General features: G+C 39.1%; 1 protein-coding gene across 1 annotated transcript; it reads left to right on the forward strand.

The window, feature by feature from the left end:
- The first annotated feature begins 826 nt into the window (after window positions 1-826).
- Window positions 827-1,703, forward strand: LOC149390398 (putative calcium-binding protein CML46). Its single transcript, XM_089618638.1, has one exon. It carries the CDS (start codon window positions 1,014-1,016, stop codon window positions 1,623-1,625), a length of 612 nt encoding a protein of 203 aa, XP_089474764.1. The 5' UTR covers window positions 827-1,013; the 3' UTR covers window positions 1,626-1,703.
- Window positions 1,704-21,116: the final 19,413 nt, after the last annotated feature.

The raw sequence follows: 21,116 nt of genomic DNA on the forward strand, positions 1-21,116 counted from the left end.
AAGTGGGAGAAATAGAAATCATGGTGGGATTTGATTCATGAATCTCTAGTTGTCTTTATAAGCGCAAACTTGGATGTGGATAGAAGTTATTTTGAGCCCCAGTTTTGATTCCGCTTAATATTTTTCAAGGTAATTGACGAGTTCATGTTATTGAAATTCTTGGCTCTTGGATATTGATAGCAACAAGAACAGCAATTAAAACGCTTGATCAGAGGTATGTTTGATAAAACTCGTCTTTTTGGAATCTATTATAATTAAACTACATAATATAGTTGTTTGATTAACTACATAGCATATAAATTATTTTTGAATTCTAAGACCAATTCCAGAACAACATGTGCACTCCATCCATTCGACTAGGGTAGCCAAGGTGTTTTATAATTAGTGTTTTACGGTAACCATAAGTCATTGTAGAAAACTGTCTTGTTTAGTAGCGCCACTAGAAGGAAAAGTGTCATCGTCAAATTACATATTTGCTCTGAAATTTCTAATATAAAGAAGACAAAAAAAAAATAATAATAAAAGAAAAAGGAATTTTCCCTGAAACTCCATAAGCATAAAGTGACGGTCACATCATCACAATCTTTAATTAGTCAAAAGACTCAAAACGGCATACTCCCGGAACCTTCAACATAAGTCCAAAATTGCGCAAGCCAAACAAATAATCGACTGCCACGTGTTAACTCACCAGAGTCGTATTATTGGTGACTTGGAACAATTTCTTTTAAATTATTCCCAACCGTATTTCCATTGTAACGATCTTCAATGCAGCACACAGGCAATTTCCTTGGAGTTTTCCTGAATGTTTTTAAAGTTGACTGGTTCTGAAGTCTTCAATTGCGTGACCAAATCTTTTCCTTAATCTCTCTCTCGGTCTATATAACAAACTTGTTTCCTCTTCCACATTCCTCACGAAAACACCGATGTAACATTAGCTTTTCAGGCTTATATACATACAACACAATTCATATTAGCTTTTTTGCTTTAGTATTTTCTTCTTTACTTACACAGCCATGTATATCTTCATTTGCAACCCTAACATAGTGGAAAAGACTTCATCAACGACAACGACGGACTATAACGACATGCCATTCATGCCACTATTCGCTCTCTTTATGAACATCGTCTTCTTGGCCATAGACGGGTTCGGCGTCGTAGCAAGCCTTGTTCCCAGACTCAAATCCTTTTTGAAGACCCGGGCCGTGAATATTAGCTCATCGGAGATATTCGATAAAAGCCGGGTTTCAGACGGCGATGCTGAGCTGGGTGCGTTGACAAGAGAAGAACTTGAGGCCGTGATGGAAAGGCTCGGGCTTTTTTGCGGCCGCGATGATGAGAGTGAGAGACTTAGAGAGTCTTTCGGTGGCGATGAGCTCTCGAGGCTGTTCGATGAGAGCGAGCCAAGCTTTGAGGAGATCAAGGAGGCTTTCGTGGTGTTCGATGTGAATCGAGACGGGTTCATCGATGCCGTGGAGCTTCAGAGAGTTCTGGGCTTGTTGGGGTTGAGACAGTATGGTTCGGATATTGAGCGCTGCAAGAGGATGATCCAGAACGTCGATTCCAACGGCGATGGGAAGATTGATTTCCATGACTTTGTCAAGTTCATGGAGACTATTTTTTGTTAATTTCACTCTTCTTTTTCTGAATTATTTTACTCCCTGTTTCTGAGTTAATAATAATAATATAAACTACTTTCATTAGAAGGCCTCTTATAATATACTAATTGACCAGGAAATGGAAAAATAATTTTATCGTAACAAGTATTAACAATCTGGACAAGATATCTATATTTGAATTGATGATACAAGTTTACGCACAAAAAAGCTTGATCCAGACAAACCATGAATCTTTCGAGACATCTACAGCACAGCGCGGTGAGTTTGAACACAAAACTCTCTAGTATTTTTCACTCTTTGGATTTCATTTGAGACTATAGAAAAATAGTCACTAGTAAATATTGAATTTGGAAATCAAATAGTTAATAAAGATCACAATACCCTTATAACTACTAGCCTACTTCTTTAAACTAACAAAATAAAATAAAAATAATCTCAAATAAATTAAAACATACACACAATAAATCAACTGATCAATATAATAACATAAAACTAAATCATCAAACTTTGTTTTTAGCAATTTATATTGGGCGATGCGTCTGTCTAGCCATTTTTAAGTTTAGATTTGATAGAATAGTTCAACTTTGTAAAATTGAGGCAAAATAATAAAAAAAAAAATTAAAAAAACCCCAAATATACCTTTCACCACAAACTCCCAGTTTCACACACCATCACAAAAAAAGCGTGAGAGCTCCAGTGTCCAAGATCTCGGCGAGCTTTATGGAGTAGTCGCCGAACTTGGCCGCTATCACGTCCAAATCGTCTGCATCATCAGAAGCTTTCAGCTGTAAAAAAGATCGACGCATCCACCGAGCTAAATCGTAGCACTCCGTCACCGTTCCCATCAGAGAGAGCACCACCGCTGTGATGGCGGATTCCCCGTCGTACCTCTCCAGCGAAGCCAAGATTCTATTTTCCAATTCGCCGGCCTCTGACGAAGAACTCGACGGAAGCTCTAACGCCTCATCTTCATCTTCTCCGACGCGAAACCCAATTTTTTCACCAGAATCGCCAAGAGTGGGCTAGGACTTGGCAGTGAGTTGGCTTGGCGGTCTCTAGATCGCCGTCGGAGATCGAAGGTCGGCGATCTAGCGATCGTCGCCGTCGATTTCTGTCATCATCGTTTTCGATTCCCATATCCATCATCATCGATCTATGCGGTCAATATCGTCATCGATCTATGTGGTCAATACCGTCGTCGATCGTCATCACCACTACCATCACTCTCTTCTTCTTCTTCTTCTTCTTCTTCTTCTTCTTCTTCTTCTTCTTCATAGAAGAGTGGATTAAATATTTTGAAAGCAAGATTAAATATTTTGACACTTTGTTAATTTCACGTTGCAGATGACTAAACTTCAAACATTTTGTTGGCTGTTTAGATGAGAGATTAAATATTTTGAAGACATGATTAAAAGTTTTGAAATCATGTATCTTGACTGAAATCACGTAACTTGTTTGTGTGTTTTGAAACTTGATTAATAAAATTGAAGGCATGATTAAAGTTTTTGAAAATTTGTTGTTTAGTTTTGACGATGGATTTAGTATTGAAACTATTTGGTATATATCAAGGATCAAAACGCCGACGAAATTTTTTGATAATCGGCAGCGGCATCGTTTTCGTCACCTTAACGGCCAGCATGAGTAGTGATTGTTGTTTCGTTGTAATATGTCGTTCGATTTTCGCCGATACGAAATACCGTTTCTCCAAAACACGACCGGCTCATTTCGGTCTCAAAGCAGAACAAAACTCCTCACGTGTCGTGGAGTTTCGCCGAAAGTTGGGGAAAAAGAAAAGTCTTTGGCGATTTTCGGAGTGCCTTCCTAGCGAAGAAGACGAGTCAGTTGCCGGGGACAAGTCCAGGAGATTCGGCAAATTTACATTTTTTTTGGCTCAGTTACGTGCAATTTTCGCAAATAAATCGAAGATTTTCGCCGAGAATCAAGGGAATTCCTTATCTGTTTTGAAACACTAAGGCCGAAATTTTGTTTCTTCATTTTGCTGAATAATTTGATTTTTTTTCACATAATCCCGTTCATGAATGTTGTTTGTATTGTGACGATCTATCATATATATTGTTTTCATATTTTTTTGAGGACTTCGGATGAACCACCATTTTTTCCGGTGAACCACCAACTTTTTCGGCGACCTATCACTTTTTTTGGCGACTCAAAAATGTATGTATTTTTGAGTAAGCTTATGTCTATAAATTACATATACTTAGATTTTGAATTGGAATGTATATATTTTGAATTAAATTGACAAAGTTTGAATTGAAATGAAATTGTTAGATATTTAATTGAAATGAAATTGTTAGATTTTGAATTGAAATGAAATTGTTAGAATTTGAATTGAAATTGTTAGATTTTGAATTGAAATTTTTTTGTTTTGAATTGAAATGAAATTGTTAGAGTTTGAATTGAAATTTTTAGATTTTGAATTGAAATTGTTTGATTTTGAATTGAAATGAAATTGTTAGATTTTGAATTGAAATAGTTAGATTTTGAATTTAAATTGTTAGATTTTGAATTTAAATGAAATGGTTATATTTTGAATTGAAATTGTTAGATTTTGAATTTAAATGAAATGGTTAGATTTTGAACTGAAATGAACTTGTTAGATTTGAATTTGAAATTGTTAGATTTTGAATTGAAATGAAATTGTTAGAGTTTGAATTTAAATTATTAGATTTTGAATGGAAATTAATTGAAATGTCGAATTGAAATTGATTCAAATATTGAAATGAAATTGATTGAAATTTTGATTGCAATATGTATGTTTATTAAAATATAAGCGACAAAGGTCATAAGCATTGCACACCAGCTGGAACAAATCCGAACCACTTCACATGCAATTACTGTGGGCATGTAACGAGGGGTAGAGGAATCACACGGATGAAGTTTCACTTAAGTGGAAATGATACAAAAAAATGTGAAGAAATGTCCGAGTTGTCCTACAGAAGTACGGAACGAGATGTTAGCATTAGTGGCGGCGACAATTTAGAAGAAGAAAAACAAGTCCGATCTTGATTAAACAGTTGACGAGCACTTGGTCGGACGCTTTGGTCCTACTCATGAAGAATTTGACCCCGACCAACAATACGAACATGATATGTTGCAAGCTCTTCAGAGAAGCCGACAAGAGACACAACCTGATGCTTGGAGATCGGGCCCTGATGGGAGTTCAGGCAGTACACCACCACCTCCTCATTTCGGCCTGACAGTGGGCGACAAAAATGTATTCACAAGATGACGAATCTAAAATTGAAGCAACGATTAGGACGAGCCTTAAGCAGCTACGTCATTCACGAAAACATTCCAGCAAACAAAGTGAATTCACCTCATTTCGACACGTGATCAGTGAAGCTGTGGCCGTTGGTAAGCCTTTTGAATTTGAAGTGTCTATTTGATTTGGAAAGTATTTTAGTATCAAACTGTACTTGCGTTTTCAAACTTTACTGGCCCAAGTATTCCGCTTCCGACTCCATACGAGATTCATAATACGTACTTGAAAGACGTGGTCGCGTGTGTGACGAAGTACATTGACCTGCAAAGGGAAACATGGAAGCAATATAGATGTACCATAATGTCGGACGGTTGGACGAGACCGATGCGTTTAAGCATCATAAATGTTATAGTGTATTCGGCTGGTAAGACTATGTTTTTGAATTCTGTTGATGCGTCAGATGAGATAAAGAATTATGCGTACATCTATAAGATTCTATCTGCGGTTGTCAAAGATAATGGTTTGGCTTACAAGAAAGCTGGACCAAAACTCGCTAGGCGCTATCATCTTTATTGGACTCCGTACGCCGCACATTGTATTGACTTGATGCTCGAGGACGTGGGCAAACGAGCAACTGTCGCCGAAGTTGTTAAGAATTGTAGAGAAATGATGAAGTTCATTTACAACCACAGGATAGTCCTCTCAAAGATGAGAGAAGAAGGTCAATGAGAGCTAATCCGTCCAGGTCCGACAAGGTTCGCCACAAACTACTTAGCCGTAACAAGTCTGTGGAGCAATTGTTCTGGGTTGAAGACGATGTTCACTGGGACCAATCTTCTTTTCGTCAAACTGCAGCTGGGTAATTGTTACAAATAAATCACACACGCAAGCGTACGTGTCGCCCAAGTAATATAGAGTACATGAAGTACGAGTATCGATCACACAAGGACTAGTTATTTTGGCAACTTTCTTAGTTTGACGCGAATTGATTTCAATGCGAATGAGAGATGGATTTAAACAACTAATGAAACATTAATTAAAACAAATAATATGAAGAGCAAATAATTTTTAAACGAGCTTTTCGGATAAAAGAAGTAGGGGTCACGATTTCACCGGAACTAACTAGATCGGGGGTTTTGGGTTTGAACAACAAAATCTATTCCAATGGATGCTAAACTCACTCTATCAAAATTATTCACTAGTCCCTCTCGAGTGTTCTAGCAAACCTATGTAGTTGACAGATTGTTATCCTCTCGGCCTCTAATCCTATTAAAACAACTACACACAATACGACATGAGTTCAAGCGACTACATAAATTGCCTAGATTTTCTACTAACTTAGGATCAACTATGAAGACATGAACAAAATCACGATTATTTACTCTCTCTCGAGTAGCCAAACAATCCTATATAACAACTCTAATGGTAATCGAGCACTAGAAAGAATTAAGAACAATCATATCAAGAAATCCATAATAATGAAGCAAACAATAATTATCTAATCCTAACGAACCCCCAACCATTATCAATCTTGGCTACATCACAACCCCATAAGAAACCTAGCCTCTAATGGTGTTCATATCAACGCTAAACATAACAATAATTGAAAGCAATAAAACAAAGATTGAAAGTAAAAGAGAATTCATATGAAATAAAATTGATGTTTCAACAATAATTTAAAGCAATAAAATAAACAAAAGAGGAGAAGAAAGAAGAACGAGTGAATTCGGAGAAGGAGAACCCGTCGGGTTGTCACTTCTGTCGAAGAACATTTTTTTTCTCTTCAAAAAGCTCTAAAAAACCAAACAATAAAAGAGAAACTTAAACAAAAGGGAAGATGTGTTTTTGAGAGGTTGACTTCGAATATATTGGGTCATAGAGGCATCCTGCATCTCTTGGATGTCTTAAGGTGCGCCACAGAGGTGTCTTAGGGGACTTCAACCTACATCTCTTAGATGTCTTATGGTGTGCCACATATGCATCTTAGGAGACTTCAATCTGCATCTCTTGGATGTCTTACGGTGCGCCATAGAGGCGTCTTAGGATGCGCCATGTATGGCGACTTAGGCCTATGTTTCCGTTTGTGTTCGGGTTGAGACTTATGTTTTTATTTAGGTGGAGTGTACTTTCTTGAGGATCTCCTAACGTTTTTGTGTTTACAAGCGTTATCTTGATGACCAAAAAACTTTGATAAAGTGGATTTTGAAAAGAAAACCTCGAACTTTATTAATACTAAGAAGAATTTGAAATCCTAAAACATTGTCTCGTATGCCTTATTGAATTTGGGAAAACAAAGTAATAAAACAGGAGGAAGCATTGGCTATTGGTAGTACTGCCTCAAGTGTTCTGTATTCCATGGTTGACAGATCGAGGTCTCGTCCGTGTATTCGATGTAATAGGTCCCGTCATGTATGACTTGGTGGACTCTACAGGGTCCTTCCCAGTTTGGGCCAAGGACGCCCGACGCCTTGTACTTGGGTGTTTTAAAACACTCGCCTGAGTAGAAGGCTTCCGATGGCGCAGGTTCGCCTCTTGATCTTGGAGTTGTAGTATTTTTCGACTTTGCACTTTTGTGCAGCGAGGCGGGTAAGTGCCTCTGACCTCTTTTCGTCGATTAAGTTCAAATCTAGGCGCATGGCATCACGTTGTTTTCCTCATTGAAAGTCTCAACTCGAAATGTAGGGATCCTAGTTTCAACCAGCACTACAACTTCGATCCCGTATGCGAGGGAGAATGGAGTTTCCCCAGTGGCATTCCAGGCAGTCGTCTGGTAAGCCCATAGGATGAACGGTAGCACTTCGGCCCAGGCGCCTTTCTTGTCTTCGAGCTTCTTTTTAATATTGTTCTTTATAGTCTTGTTGACTGCTTCGACTTGGCCATTGGCATGTGGATGACACTGCGAGGATAACGTCTTGCTGATCTTTAGCTGATCGTAGATATCTCTTACTCGCGTGTTGTTGAATTGTGTGCCATTGTCAGTCACAATAGAGGCAGGGATGCCGTGTCGGTAGATGATGATCTTCCAAATGAAGTTTTTCGTATTTGCCTCGGTGATCTTTGGCAAGTGGCTTGGCTCCCACACATTTGGTGAAGAAGTCGATGGCGAAGATGGCGTATTCGTATTGTCTTGGTGCTCTCGGGAGCTTGCCAATGATGTCCACACCCCATTTGGCGAATGGTCATGGGATGACAATGCTGCTCAGCGGAGTCGGTGACCATCTCAGGATGTTGGAGAAACGTTGGCCCTTGTTGCAGTGCTTAGCCTATTCGTATGCATCTTTCTTCATGGTAGGTTAGAAATAGCCTCGCTTGAGCGCGAGGGAGATCCCAGCAGAGTGGTTCCTGTAGATGCCTTCGTGTATTTCGCGGAGGACCTTGGTCGCCTCAACGCTATTGAGGCATCCGAGCGGCGGCGTTGAGTAACCGCACTTCTAGAGTATGTCATCTCGAAGCGCGTACTTGGATGCTAGGGCTCTCAATTTGTCGCTTCCTTGCAGTCTTCGGGGAGTTCTTCTCTTCGCAGGAATTCGATAATCGGGCTCATCCAAGTTGGCTGAGGCGTATCCTCGATGGTTTCGACTTCGTCTCGGGAGAGGATGGTCGTGGTAGAGATTCGATTGGGACTGTCCCCAATCCATCTTCGTCGATGACAGATCCGAGGCGAGCAAGAGCATCAGCCTCGGAATTCTGTTCTCTCGAGATCTGTAGGATATCGAACCAAGAGAAGGCATCAAATTTGGAGTTTGTCTTAGCCAGGTAGGCGACCATGTTGGGTTCCTTGGCGATATAATCGCCTTTAACCTGGTTTACGATCAATTGCGAGTCGCAGTGTATTGGCTCCTCATTTTTGTGCTAGCCCTATCCCTATGATAAGGGCTTCATACTTGGCCTCGTTGTTGGAGGCCTGAAATCCGTAGTAGAAGGCCTACCGTAAATTTTTCCCATCGGGATTAGTTAGTATGATGCCGACGCCAGCCCCCCGGACATTAGATGCTCCGTCCACATGTAGTTCCCAGATGGGACTCGTTGGGTCAACCTTTCTCTTTCGTACCAATAAGTCGTTGGTGAGTCATTTTTCGCTCTTCCCATGTTGAGAGTGTAGGAGAATTCCACCACAAAGTCGGCTAAGGCCTGACCCTTTATAGGCGTTCTTGGGTGGAACTCGATCATGTACTCGCTCCATTCTTGGGATCAGATTATCATATGATTCGATGTTCCCTTTTGAAGAGCTTTACCGATCAGGTGCTCAGTTCGGACCGTGACAGGGTGAGCCTGCACTACTACATAAACCACATTAGGAGACATGAAATTTAAGATATTATCTAAAATGCACGACTTCTCTAGTCCAATTTTTCATTTAACTTTACAAGTCGTTTATCCAACGTCTCCAACAATTTTTTAAAGTCATTAGGATAATGACTTTAAAATGTCTACGCAAAATATTTTGAGTCAATTAAAAAATGACTTCAAATGCACATATATTTTTAAGACTTTTAAGAAATGACTTTACAAGATGTTTTAAGTCATTATTAAAACGACTTTATGAACAATTTTTATAATTTTAAGTCATTTTGTAGATGTCTTTATACATCTTTTAAAGTTATTGTATAAATACCTTCAAATATATTCTTTGGAACGACTCAAAAACCATTCATAATTTCCATGTATGCAAAATATATTCCACATATTATTTTGTTTTTATTTTTTTCTTGGAGTTCCACGTCTGAATTAGACCTCATGGGAAATTCCTTCTTACTTTAAAAAACATCCTATATCTGGAATTCCATTTATAAAAAATATAAAATAATTCTTCCTACTTTTATAACTTCCACACATAAAAAAAGTTAGCTTTAATAACTTCCTAGTTATAAATTTTAATAACCCACGTAACCACGTTACTAATTCAGGGTAGTGTGTTTAAAAAATAGTAATAAAAAAATCAAAGCAGTTAATATAAAATAGTTTGTTTACTTGTAATATTAATTATAAATGTAACTGATCTCTACTTTTTCGTTCATTTCTTCTTGAAACCGTCTTTCATCTTTTCTTTCGCATAGAGAAATGGTTGAAACCCTAGACTCATAAAACTCAGAAACCAATCGGCGGGGGTTGTTCTGAGAAGAAGAAGAAAAAAAAAGTAGACAAGCACATCCGATGTCCATTGAACCACGTCTGATTGGCGTTGTCGCGCCCTGAGGAGAAGAAGCCAATGGCCGTGCACGCCACCATCCTCACCACTCTCTTCGTCGGAATGTATGGAGGAAAAGTAGGTTGTGGTTGTTTTTATTATTTGATTTCTCTCTCTAGTTATATATTTGTTTTCTCTTATTGCAGAATTTGAGTGTGAATGTTGGACAATTGTGGTTTACTTTTACTCGATGTTTCTAAAAGTGCCCTTGATCATTAATTTGTGATATTGCTCAGCAGAGTCTCAGTGTATATTCAAAATGGTTTTCCTTCTTTGTGTGGATGCTGATTCGTAATTTTGGAGTCGTTCATGAGCATAAACGGTTTGGTTTTCAGATTTCTTCATATCTTTGTGTGTATGCTCAATTTTTATGGTTGATTTTTCATATGATATTGCAGATCAATTTATGTGTTCACGACTTTGATGAAGTCATCAGGTTATAATTTTAAGTTTGATTTGTTAACATATACAATGGTTTACCATATTTTTTTAGGTTATACCTTGAGTCCTAGTTAATGTCAGAGAGGATCGATCAATGTAAATTTGTCCTTTGTCGCTCATCAGCGTAACTCGACGTTAACCCAAGGTATAATTTGTATTTTGAACCTATACATAAACATATGAAAATTGTAGATTTCTCATTAATATAATAGTAACCGGGGTGTTTTTCTACATGAATTGACAAGCCAACTATTTTTTCTTTACTAATCATTTTTTTTTTGGGTTTTATGGTGCACAGTCCATCGAGTCCAGTTTCATGAAGATCACAAACCTAAGCTATCTTGCTAATGGTTTATTCAAATCTGTGGCAAAGGAAAGAGCCAAGCTATTTTGGAGAGATTTGCAAGTGAAGGATGAAATTTTAGTTGTCAGTTGTAAATTGTAATATAGAATTATGTAATAGGTTGTCACTTGACAATTTTGTATCTAGCATATGACCTTTTATATTTTTAAGGTGATTTTCTTGGATCAATATTGAGTCTGGTATATGTGAAAGGTGTATACATTTAATGTCCGCAAATTTTTTTCTTGTTCGGGAAAGAAATTTAAATTATTAAAAAAATAAAGTTCAAAAACAAATTAGGGAAGTATCCACGTAAGATATGAAAAAAAAAACGTCTTTGTAAACGTCTCCATGTCAGCTATTTTTTGCCTACGTGAACCATTTTTATGGCGTTTTTTTTATAGATTCGAAATTGTTTTTATTTTACATTTAAAGACGTTTTTTATAAATCTTTAAAATGTTTCCATTTCACCATTTTTCACCATACGTGGACATTTTTTTAAGTCGTGTTTTTGAGATTTGGAGTCATTTTTGTTAAAAATTTGGAGACTTTATTACAATGTCTTTAAAAATATGAATTTTTAAAGTCACTCACTTAGAGGTCGTTTTCTGGAATGATTCGAAATATTTTTTAAGTCATCCTTTTAATGTCTTAAAATGCAATATATGTAGTAGTGCTGGAAATATGGGCGCAACATTTTAGCTGCCGTTACGAGATCGAGAAAGTTTCTCTATCTTGGTGATGCATTTCAATGTCAAGTAAGGCCTTGCTCATATAATAGATCGATCATTGGGCCTAATCTTCCTCGCGGATCAGAACGGCGCTTACTGCTCTTTTGGAGACAACGAGGTTGATGTAGAGCATCTCGCCATCTTTTGGTTTGGAAAGGAATGGTGGGGACCCAAAGTAGGCCTTCATTTCTTGGAAGGCTTTCTCGCAGTCGTCGGTCCTCTAAAAGCCATCCGTCTTCTTTAGAGCTTTGAAGAACAGTTGACACTTGTCGGTTGCTTTCGACACAAAGCGTGTCAGAGCAGCAATCCGACCAGTCAGGCTTTGCACCTCTTTGACTCGTCTTGGAGACTTCATTTCAAGGAGCGCCTTTATCTTTTCGGGATTTGCTTCTATCCCTCGTCGATTGACGATGTAACCCATGAATTTCTCAGATTCTACCCCGAACACGCATTTGTTGGGGTTGAGCTTCATTATGTAGCGGCAGAGGATTGTGAACATTTCATTTAGGTCGTGTATGTGATTAGTTTCCTATAGGCAAAGGTTGTATTAATCTGATCAAGCTCATGCATTTGAGTTCATGGCCGACCGTGGCGTCGACCAGTTCTTCGATGCGCAGGATTGGGAAGCAGTCCTTAGGGCAGGCTTTGTTTAGATCTTTGTAATCTATGCAAATGCGCCACTTCCCATTAGGTTTTTCACCATTACCACGTTGGCAACCCATTTGGGGTACTTGGCTTCTCGGATGAATTTTGCGTGAGAAGTTTCTCGACCTCTTCGTTTATGGCTAGATATCATTCCGGGTTGAATGTTTATCTAGCCTTTACTTTTTCAGCGATGCTTTGGTCGTCATTCAACCGGTGCACTATGACCTCTAGGTCAATTCCAAGCATGTATGCATGAGTCCATGCGAAGAAATCCTTAGGTTGTGTTTGGTAGTTAACTCAAACTGTTTTTTGTTTTTTGTTTTCTAATTTTTGTAGTTGTACTGAAAAACTGTTTTGTAGTTGTTTTCAAAAAGCTGTTTGGTACAGTTTTCATTTTTGTTTTTGAGAAATTGAAAAAACTGGAAAATCTGTTTGGTACAGTTTTCATTTTTGTTTTTGATACATGGAAACTATTTCTTAAATCAATTTTTTTTTAACATAGATTTAACTACACAAAATATAAATATGACGTTGTTGTCTAAATTGAATACAATCATTTTTTTTCATCATAAAACTACTTTTCTCTATTATTCTATTCTATAACACCAAATTCAACACTAAAACTACTTTTCTCTATTATTATATTCTATAAATGATTTAATCTTTTATTAATAAACATATATATATAGTAGTAAAAAAAAATTGTCTTGTGATACAATATCGCATAAAATTTGGTGTGATTATGAAATAGGAGAGAAAAAAAAATTGAGCGAAGAATATAGAAAACAGGTTTTTGTTGTTTTTCAAAATCCTTCATAACAATAAAATAGAACTCAAAAAATTTTTCAATAAAATTTCTCAGTAATAAAACAAACACACATCTCACTTTATTGGAAAAGACATTTCAAGTTGAAAAAGTGAAAAACACTTTTTGAATTACGTACCAAACAGGACCACACATTTTCGTTTTTTGTTTTCAATTTTTTCAACTCAAAAACTCAAAAACAGTTTTTGAGAGGAGAACCAAACATGCCCTTAAATTCCCGGAGGAAGGCAGCAAGTTGAGTCTTGATGGCGAGTGGAAGTTGGGTACCAATCTTCACAACCTGGTCATGTTTGGATTCGTCTAGCATGACAAACTTGAGATCGTCGAAGGTTTTGACTTTACGTCTCCCAATTTTGTCTCGAGGGTCGAGTTCTCCAAACTTCCTTGTGTCCTTGAGGTCGTATGGATAATTATCTTCTAGTTGGAAGATTGTGTTTACCATTTTTCTTGGAGATTTACTGTCGACTCCTTGGATGTAGCACATTTTGGCTTGGGATTGATCACCAGCCATGATGCCGATTCCCTCTTCGATTGAAAACTTCATCAGCAGGGGTATGTAGAAGTAATAGCCCTTAGTATGTTCACCGTGGGTCGCCCAATGATGACATTGTAGGGGGACTCTTGATCAACCACTAGAAAGGGGACCAGGTGAGCGACTTTGATGCCTTCGGGAGTTTCAAAGGCGATTGGCAGATCGATGATGCCTTCGGTCATGACTCTTTCTCTAGTGAACCCAAAAAGGGCTTTGGGTCGGAGTCAGGCGTAGACTCCTGAGCTTCATCCGCTCTAGGGTGCTCTTGAAGATTATGTCGGCAGTAGCGCCATTTTCGATGAGAACACTTTTCACCAAGTTGTTAATCACCTAGGCTTTGAGAACTATCGCGTCATTGTGCGGATGCACAACTCGCTTTGCCTCTTTGTTGGTGAAGTACATCGTCTTGTGAGGTACGGACAGAGGTTCCTCGTAGGTGAGGTTTATGTGCATAGCGGCGTCTTCTTGAGACGTGATCCTTAGGAATTTTCCCATTGTCGAGCTGAATCTCCACCTTGCGGAAAACCTAGTATGGTGTCACAACGTGGAGTTGTGGATTAGCGGCAGCAGTAGCATTGGTTCAGTCGGTAGTAGCGGCTGCTCCTCCTTTTTTGCTAGACTGTGGTCTACTTGAGGTTGGGCCTGCAATGCTAATCATGCACAACATGAACTCTTTCAGCTCACCCCGTTGGATCAGAGCCTCGATTTTCCTTTTGAGATTGTAGCATTCGGGGATCAGGTGACTGTATTCGTGATAGAACTCGTAATATCTAGACCGATCATGAGTCGCATGATCCTTCTTCATTGGAGTTGGGGTGGTGAACGTCACGTGCCAAAGCCAAGATACGATCCGGCGCTGTGTTCAACGGCGTGAACAGGGGGTAACCCTTAAAGTCTTCTGCAAGTTATGGCTTCTAGGGCACGGGGGTAGGCTATTGGAAACCTGACTCCCCTTATTTTGCCTTTTACGGGAGTTGCCTTGCACCGTGGCTAGGTTCGTCTCGATAACAAGAGCTTTGATTGTAGCTCTTGTGGCTGTCGAGATAATCGTCGACTCTTATGAAGGTCTTGACTCGAGTCATTAACTCAGACATGGTAGAAGGGACACGGCTGACGACGGACTTGAGGAAGTCACTTGTGCGCAAGAATTCAATGACGGCAGTGATTGCGTCACCATCGTCAAAGCGGTCGACCTTATTCGATTTTTCAGTGAATCCGGCGAGGTATCGTCTAAGAGACTTGCCACTCTCGGCCTGATTGACCACATGTACATCTTGGTCTTCTTTTGGACCATAGACGTAGCGAAGCGCTACAAGAACGTGTCCTTCAGGTCTTTGAATGAATGAATGCTTCCCGGCCTTAAGTTTTTGAACCACTCAAAGCTGGGTCCGGCGATGGTAAGACTAAAAGCTTAGCACATTGCATCGGGAGCAACACCCTGCATTGTCATCCAGGTTTTGTAATGCTGGATATGGTAAGCGGGATCCGCTTTCCTATCGTAGGGAGCGATATTTGGGACTTGAAATTTCTCGTGCATTCCTCGGCTAGTATCTGGGTTGTGAAAGGCGATGAATTCTCCGACAACCCCTCAGGCGCTTCCCCCTACTCCGTATTCTCGGAGATCTCGCACTTCGTTTCGAAGATTGTATATTATGGTGACCACGTTGAGACCGGTAGTTGGAGTTACTCCCTGTACGAGAGGAGTCACTTGTCGCCTCTCATTAGTCCATTGATCCGTGCGGCGATTCCCATTAGTTGGGGCCGCTAGAGGGATGTTTGGCCGAGAGCTTAGTTACTCTCTTAAGTCTTTGCCACGCTTGTTGTGTTGGGCGGTAAGACGATCCCTAAGATCCGGGTTCGTAGCACGAAGGCACAAACTTTGTCTGAGACGTCGCGCTTTTCGTGTGCCTTGGTTTTCCGCAACATTCTCCCTTTGACCAAGTCGGTCATAGGCCGAACGTCGGGAGTTCCCTTCTTGGGAGGCTGTAGGTGCGTCCCTCGTCTTAAGTGATGGGTTCGAAGGACCAGCTCATTCACGGAGGGGAGTCCCCCGTTCTTAGTGAGAGAAGTCTTGATATCCTCCGAATCATCAAGGCTCTCGTAATCAGGGTCGTGGTCGCGACTTTCCTCATTACGGTTTTCAGGTCCCCATTAGGGATTATCGTGTTATTCATAGGTTGTTTTGCAGCCAGTCGGCTATGGTGCCTCGCATTCGTCGCCTTTAGTCGGCGGATATCCTCTTCCAACTCCTTGATACGGTTGTCCCGACTATCTGAAGATGGAGATGATGATCAGGTACAACCCTCTTTGGGGAGCGACTCTTCCTCATAAATATATATTGGTCCAAATAGTGTTATCGGGGTTGTTTATGCCCTCAGAACACGTGGGTGATCGATTACTCATCTTTTCTCAACTCCGAGAAAGCGGAGTTTCCAAATGAAAAGAAGAAGATGATTAGAAACGATTTCGGGCCATGCAATTTGGGAAACCCCCTCCTTCTAGCACCAAAATGTTGTCACATAAATATGAACAACGATTTAAAGCTTCAGGTGGTTCGACCCAAGGCCGGACCAAGTGGCCGCACCCGAGCCAAGGGTGTGAACTCGAAAGTCTCGAGTTAAGGTTTTTCCAGTCGGAAGCGTTCTCTGAAGAGAGAAGGGGGTGAATAGAGAGTGTGACAGTGCTTCTTGTGAGCTGCCTACGTACCCCCGTTGTAGGATCAAGTCAGAACGTAGTTCAAGGCGTGTGTATACACTGTGTGAGACGCGGAGCCTGGAGGGTGTGCTCGACAAAGGAGACAGAGCGCGGAGTAGTCCTCAATGATGTCTCGGGACTCTAGGATCGAGTGACCTGAGAGAGAATGTGTGTTTTCTCTCTTTGGAGACGTAGGAGATTCTCTGTAGGAAATTCCAGACACATCTCTGTGCATTGGACGCATAAGGGATTTTCAGTAGAAAATCCCGGGCGCAGCTTGTGCGTGGGAGACGTAGGGAGTTTTCAGCAGAAAACCTTGAGTGTCGTTGGTGCGCTAGATTAAGCACTCGATAAGAGGAAATTATGTGCAGAAAGTCTCCGACAGCGTTTCAGAACTCTTAGAGCAAGTGATCTTGGAGAAGAATTAATGTCTCTATCCCCTTCACTGAGATGGGGTATTTATAGTGAATGAAGAGGCCTAGGAGGGCCTCTGGACACACCTCGGGGAGCGGGCCACGGGTTTCGGGCGCGAGAGGCAGTTTTGGGACGCGCACGCAGCGAGCGGCAGTGCTGAGCGGGTGTACATTGGAGTGGCGCGCCGATTGGAGGGCGCACTCTTTTGAAGAGCACGCCGAGCGCGCACTCCTTTTGAGGAGCACGTGATGGTGAATCCCTGCTCCATATGGGAGCTTGGGCTTGGACTTTTCGAGCCGTTTGAATGGGCCTTTACCGTCTGTGGACCTCGGTGGGTTTTTTCAGTAACCCGGCCCGTTGGGCTTTTAGTGTTCAGGATTTTGCGCAAGTCACACGAAATTTAATGTTTCGAGTTTTTTGAGATACCAATCATATGTCTCTTTATATACAGCTTTAATTATCTCATTATTTAGGTCAATTGATAATGTCATTGAATTTAATATAACATCCTTAGAGACATCACGTAATACTGTTTTACAATTAGTATCAGAGCGGGCACCCTGCATTTCTTGGGTGATTTCCTTGGTATCTAACTGCTTTGTGAAGATGGATGTGTTCAAGGAAAGAGGTTATGTCAGGTGCACCTCTTCTTGATGGTTCTAACTATGCATATTGGAAGGCTATAATGAGTGCCTTTATTAAATCAATTGACATAATACTTGGAATGCAGTCATTCATTCATGGAGTCATCCGAATATGACACTTGAAGATAAAGTCATTGTTGTGGACAAGCCTGAGAAGGATTGAGATCCTGTTGAAAATGAAGCTGCTCTTGCAAACTCTTAAAGTTGAATTTTATCTACAACGGAGTTGACATGAATTTTTTAAGGCAATGCTTATGTCAGTGCTAAATATACATGGGAAATTTTGGAAACTTCTTATGAAGGGACCTCTAAACTGAAGACATCTCCTCTTTAACTGGTGACTACAAAATTTAAAAATCCTAAGATGCATGAAGAAAATACTACCAGTGAATTCTGAAAAGGAAGGGATAATGAATATGGATATGTCTAACAAAACAAAGGCAAGGGTATTTAGTGTGGAGAGTGTGAAGGTTTTGAGCACATATAGGCTGAGTATCTACTTATCTAAAAAGACAACAGGAAAACTACACTGTTACTCTCATTGTTGAAGACAGTGATTCTGACAAATAATGAGGAAGAGTATCTCACTAACGATTTTGTTACATTCAATGGAAAGCTTGAGTCTTAAGAAGCAGATGTATTTGGGATCTCTGAAGCTACTCCTTCCACAGAAAAAGTGTCTGCTACGGTTGAATCAGAATACTATGCTCACCCTAATGATGATGATTTGAGTGATTAAGTCCTTTAATATACTTACAAAATTTTCTTTTTCAAATGGGGAGAAGAATCCTGTTGTCAATGGTGCCCACAAGAAGAGTTGTAGTCTTTACTGTATATTTGATGTAATAAAGTCTCACGAAGACTCTTGCTTGTAATTGCTTATTTATTAATAAAAAGTTGAAACGTTCATTCATTATTCCTTGTGTGAAGCTTTATGATAAAACCTTAGTCTTTAGTCCATAAACAAACCTAACAACACATGAAGACACAAATGTAGATTTGCATGAACAAACTCTTCATGGTTTGCTTAAAACAATATAAAGGACTATTGATCTCAGTACGATTGTTAGGAGAATCTCCGATGTCTGGTTATGGGACATTGAGAGTTGGAGACCCTATAGTTCTTCTAGGTATCTTCCAAAGGTACTGAATTGACCAGTGCACTTCTAGGGACAAGATAAGAACAAACCATTTAACCTCTTATGTCTCGAAGTCACTATGTATAATAAATTGCATCATACTTACCTTAATCCTGAAATGAGACATGCCATTTCACAGCTTACGTATTCTCATTTGAGAAAGTCAGAGTTCGGACTCACTATGTGATTCTGAACAGGAACTATTGGTGAAGTACTAAGTTGTGAAGATGTCATAAGTAACTTTGTGAAGTTCTCATAGATATGGAATTCATGTACAAGATTGCTGAAGTGCAATGTATATCACCTCATGCTTTGTTCCTTGGAATGTGAATAAATGAACTAGCCAGTGTCCAAATTGAGTCTTGACTTTATTGGATGAAACAATGTGACTTGTTAGCTCCTCGTCAATACATTGTTTTTAACTTATTCACAAGCGACAAAGGAGTTGAGGAAATAACAGCTAGAAGGGTAAAATGGTAATTTTGTAAATCCCGACTAACTTATGATATTCATGAAGGGTAAACATAGATAATATTCAGTGGATCCACTCATCACAATTAGTTGAATTCTTGAGTAGAAAATAAATTCATTTGAACCGAGAGATTCTCAGTGTCAACTCTTTTGTGGAGTCAGTTGACATTAAGCTAAACTTGGAAAAGGTTTGTGAACTTTTGAGTCCAAGTATTTTAGCTCAAGCTTTGTGCATTTATATCCATGACGTACTATCACAAATCATATCGAGTAGGAATAGTTAAACTAGAAGCTAAGTCAAAACAAGAACGAGACAAGTTTTACGAAAATTGTCAAAAGGGTATTTTTGTCTTTTTGGACATAATATGAAATGAATATCAATAAATTTTTTGGCAATGTCATATGATGACATATTGATACTCGGCCATGATAAGTTCATTGGGCCTTGTGGATTAATTTCATTTCATAGAATTTTACTTGAAAATTCTTAATGGGCTTTTCTTATGTTGTCATGAACAAGTGAAGAAAATCTAGAAACACCTTCTAGAAGGCCTTCTTGGCCGCCCAACCCAAGGAGAAAAAGAGAGAGTTTTTTTTGTGCATTAATACATGAAGATACTTGCCAAAAGAAAAAGAGGAAACAAATTTCCTCTACAAGGCAAGAGGGAATTCGGCCAAGGCAAGGGAGGGAACAAAAGAGCAAACAAATCCAAGGGCTTCTAGAAGCTCTCTTGGCCGTGTGGAATAAAGGGAAGGAGAGCAAATTTTGCTCATGAATATGTGATATTCTATAGAAGAGGAAACTACCTTATTGAAGGTAAAATCTCTCCTATAAATAGAGCCATCATTCTTCACATTACATTCATCCCAAGTTTTAGAGATTGAGAACTTCTCTCTCTAGTTTGGCCGCCCCCTTCCCTCTCTCTCTAGTTTTCTTTCGTTTCTATTTTGGCACCTAGGTCCTCATTTGACCTAGTATTTTTAGCTGTTCGACTTTGAGACTTGTTCTCGAGTCGTCGTGTTTAAAAGTGCCCACACACTAATTCCTTTCTTTCTCGAGTGATTTTAGTGATATAAACTTTTGTGGTTGCTCAAGTTCCCGAGGAAAGAAGAGAGACGTGCTGCGAGGGGAGACGAACGTTTCAACCTTCCGAAGGCTTCTCAATGTTCAAGCTTCTCAAAGGTTAGTAAATATATAATGCTCATTAATGTATTAATTTATATGTACTTGCTCTTTGTCTAGGTTAGTAAAATCGTTTTACTTGTTTTAAAGAAATTTTTTAAATTCCTCCGCTTGCTCGAAACGTTAAACTTTTTCTTAACCCTAGATCAATTCCAACAAATGGTATCAGAGCTATGGTCAAAGATATGCATGTACATGTAATTAAAATTATGAGCTTGAAAATCGTTTTCGAAAGTTTACTAATTTTGTGACAAGTTAGAATTGTTTTCTTAGATTTTTTTTAATTTATTGCTCTTGCCTTTAAATTAAAAATCATGTTGATTTTCTATGAGTTTGGGATGTTATTAAAACACATTAGAATCAGTTCTAAATTTTTTTAATTTTTTATATTGAAAAACGTGTTTTTAAGTTTGAGAAATTTTCGAGTAAATTTTGTGACTAGTTATCTTGTCTTACTAGTTTCTTTTATTTACTTGATTCATTTTACGCTTGTTGTTATTTATTTTCTACCATGTTATTGCCATGTTAATAAAACACAAATAAAAACTTTAACAACTTCCTAAAACGTTCCGTTACACTCGATTCTTTTTATGCACTCAAAGTTCGAACTTTAATTATTTCCAGTTTTCTTCGAGCACGAGAAAAGCCGCAGTAAAAGAGGAATAACTCTCAGCTCATAATTCGAAATTTAATGATTCTTAAATCAAATTAAAGGTCTGTTTGTTCTCTTTCCAATGCAATTGTTTTAGGTCAAAAGGACATCGGAGCCGCCAGTTATGGCGATTTTACTCCAAGGTGCGCGGCTGTTCCGAAAGTCCAGTTTTTTAGAATTACGGATTTTTGCCCCACTACCATGAGTGATAGAACTCTAATGAGAAAATTTTCTTGAGAAAAATTGTTTTTTATAAGATTATAAACATGGTGTGAAAGACTTAGATGTTTTGTTTTTGAAAGTTTAATTGAAATTGAATTTTTACAAAACTAGTTTGAATTTTGAAAAACCGTTTTCTTTTTCAAACTTGAAA

This window comes from Urtica dioica, chromosome 7 (assembly GCF_054948205.1).
Source record: "Urtica dioica subsp. dioica isolate 48M chromosome 7, U.dioica_male_clone48M_v1_H2, whole genome shotgun sequence".
In the NCBI taxonomy this organism is placed as follows: Eukaryota; Viridiplantae; Streptophyta; class Magnoliopsida; order Rosales; family Urticaceae; genus Urtica; species Urtica dioica.

Coding starts and splice junctions, on each gene's coding strand:
- LOC149390398 (XM_089618638.1), top strand. CDS start 1,014: ATGTATATCTTCATTTGCAACCCTAACATAGTGGAAAAGACTTCATCA.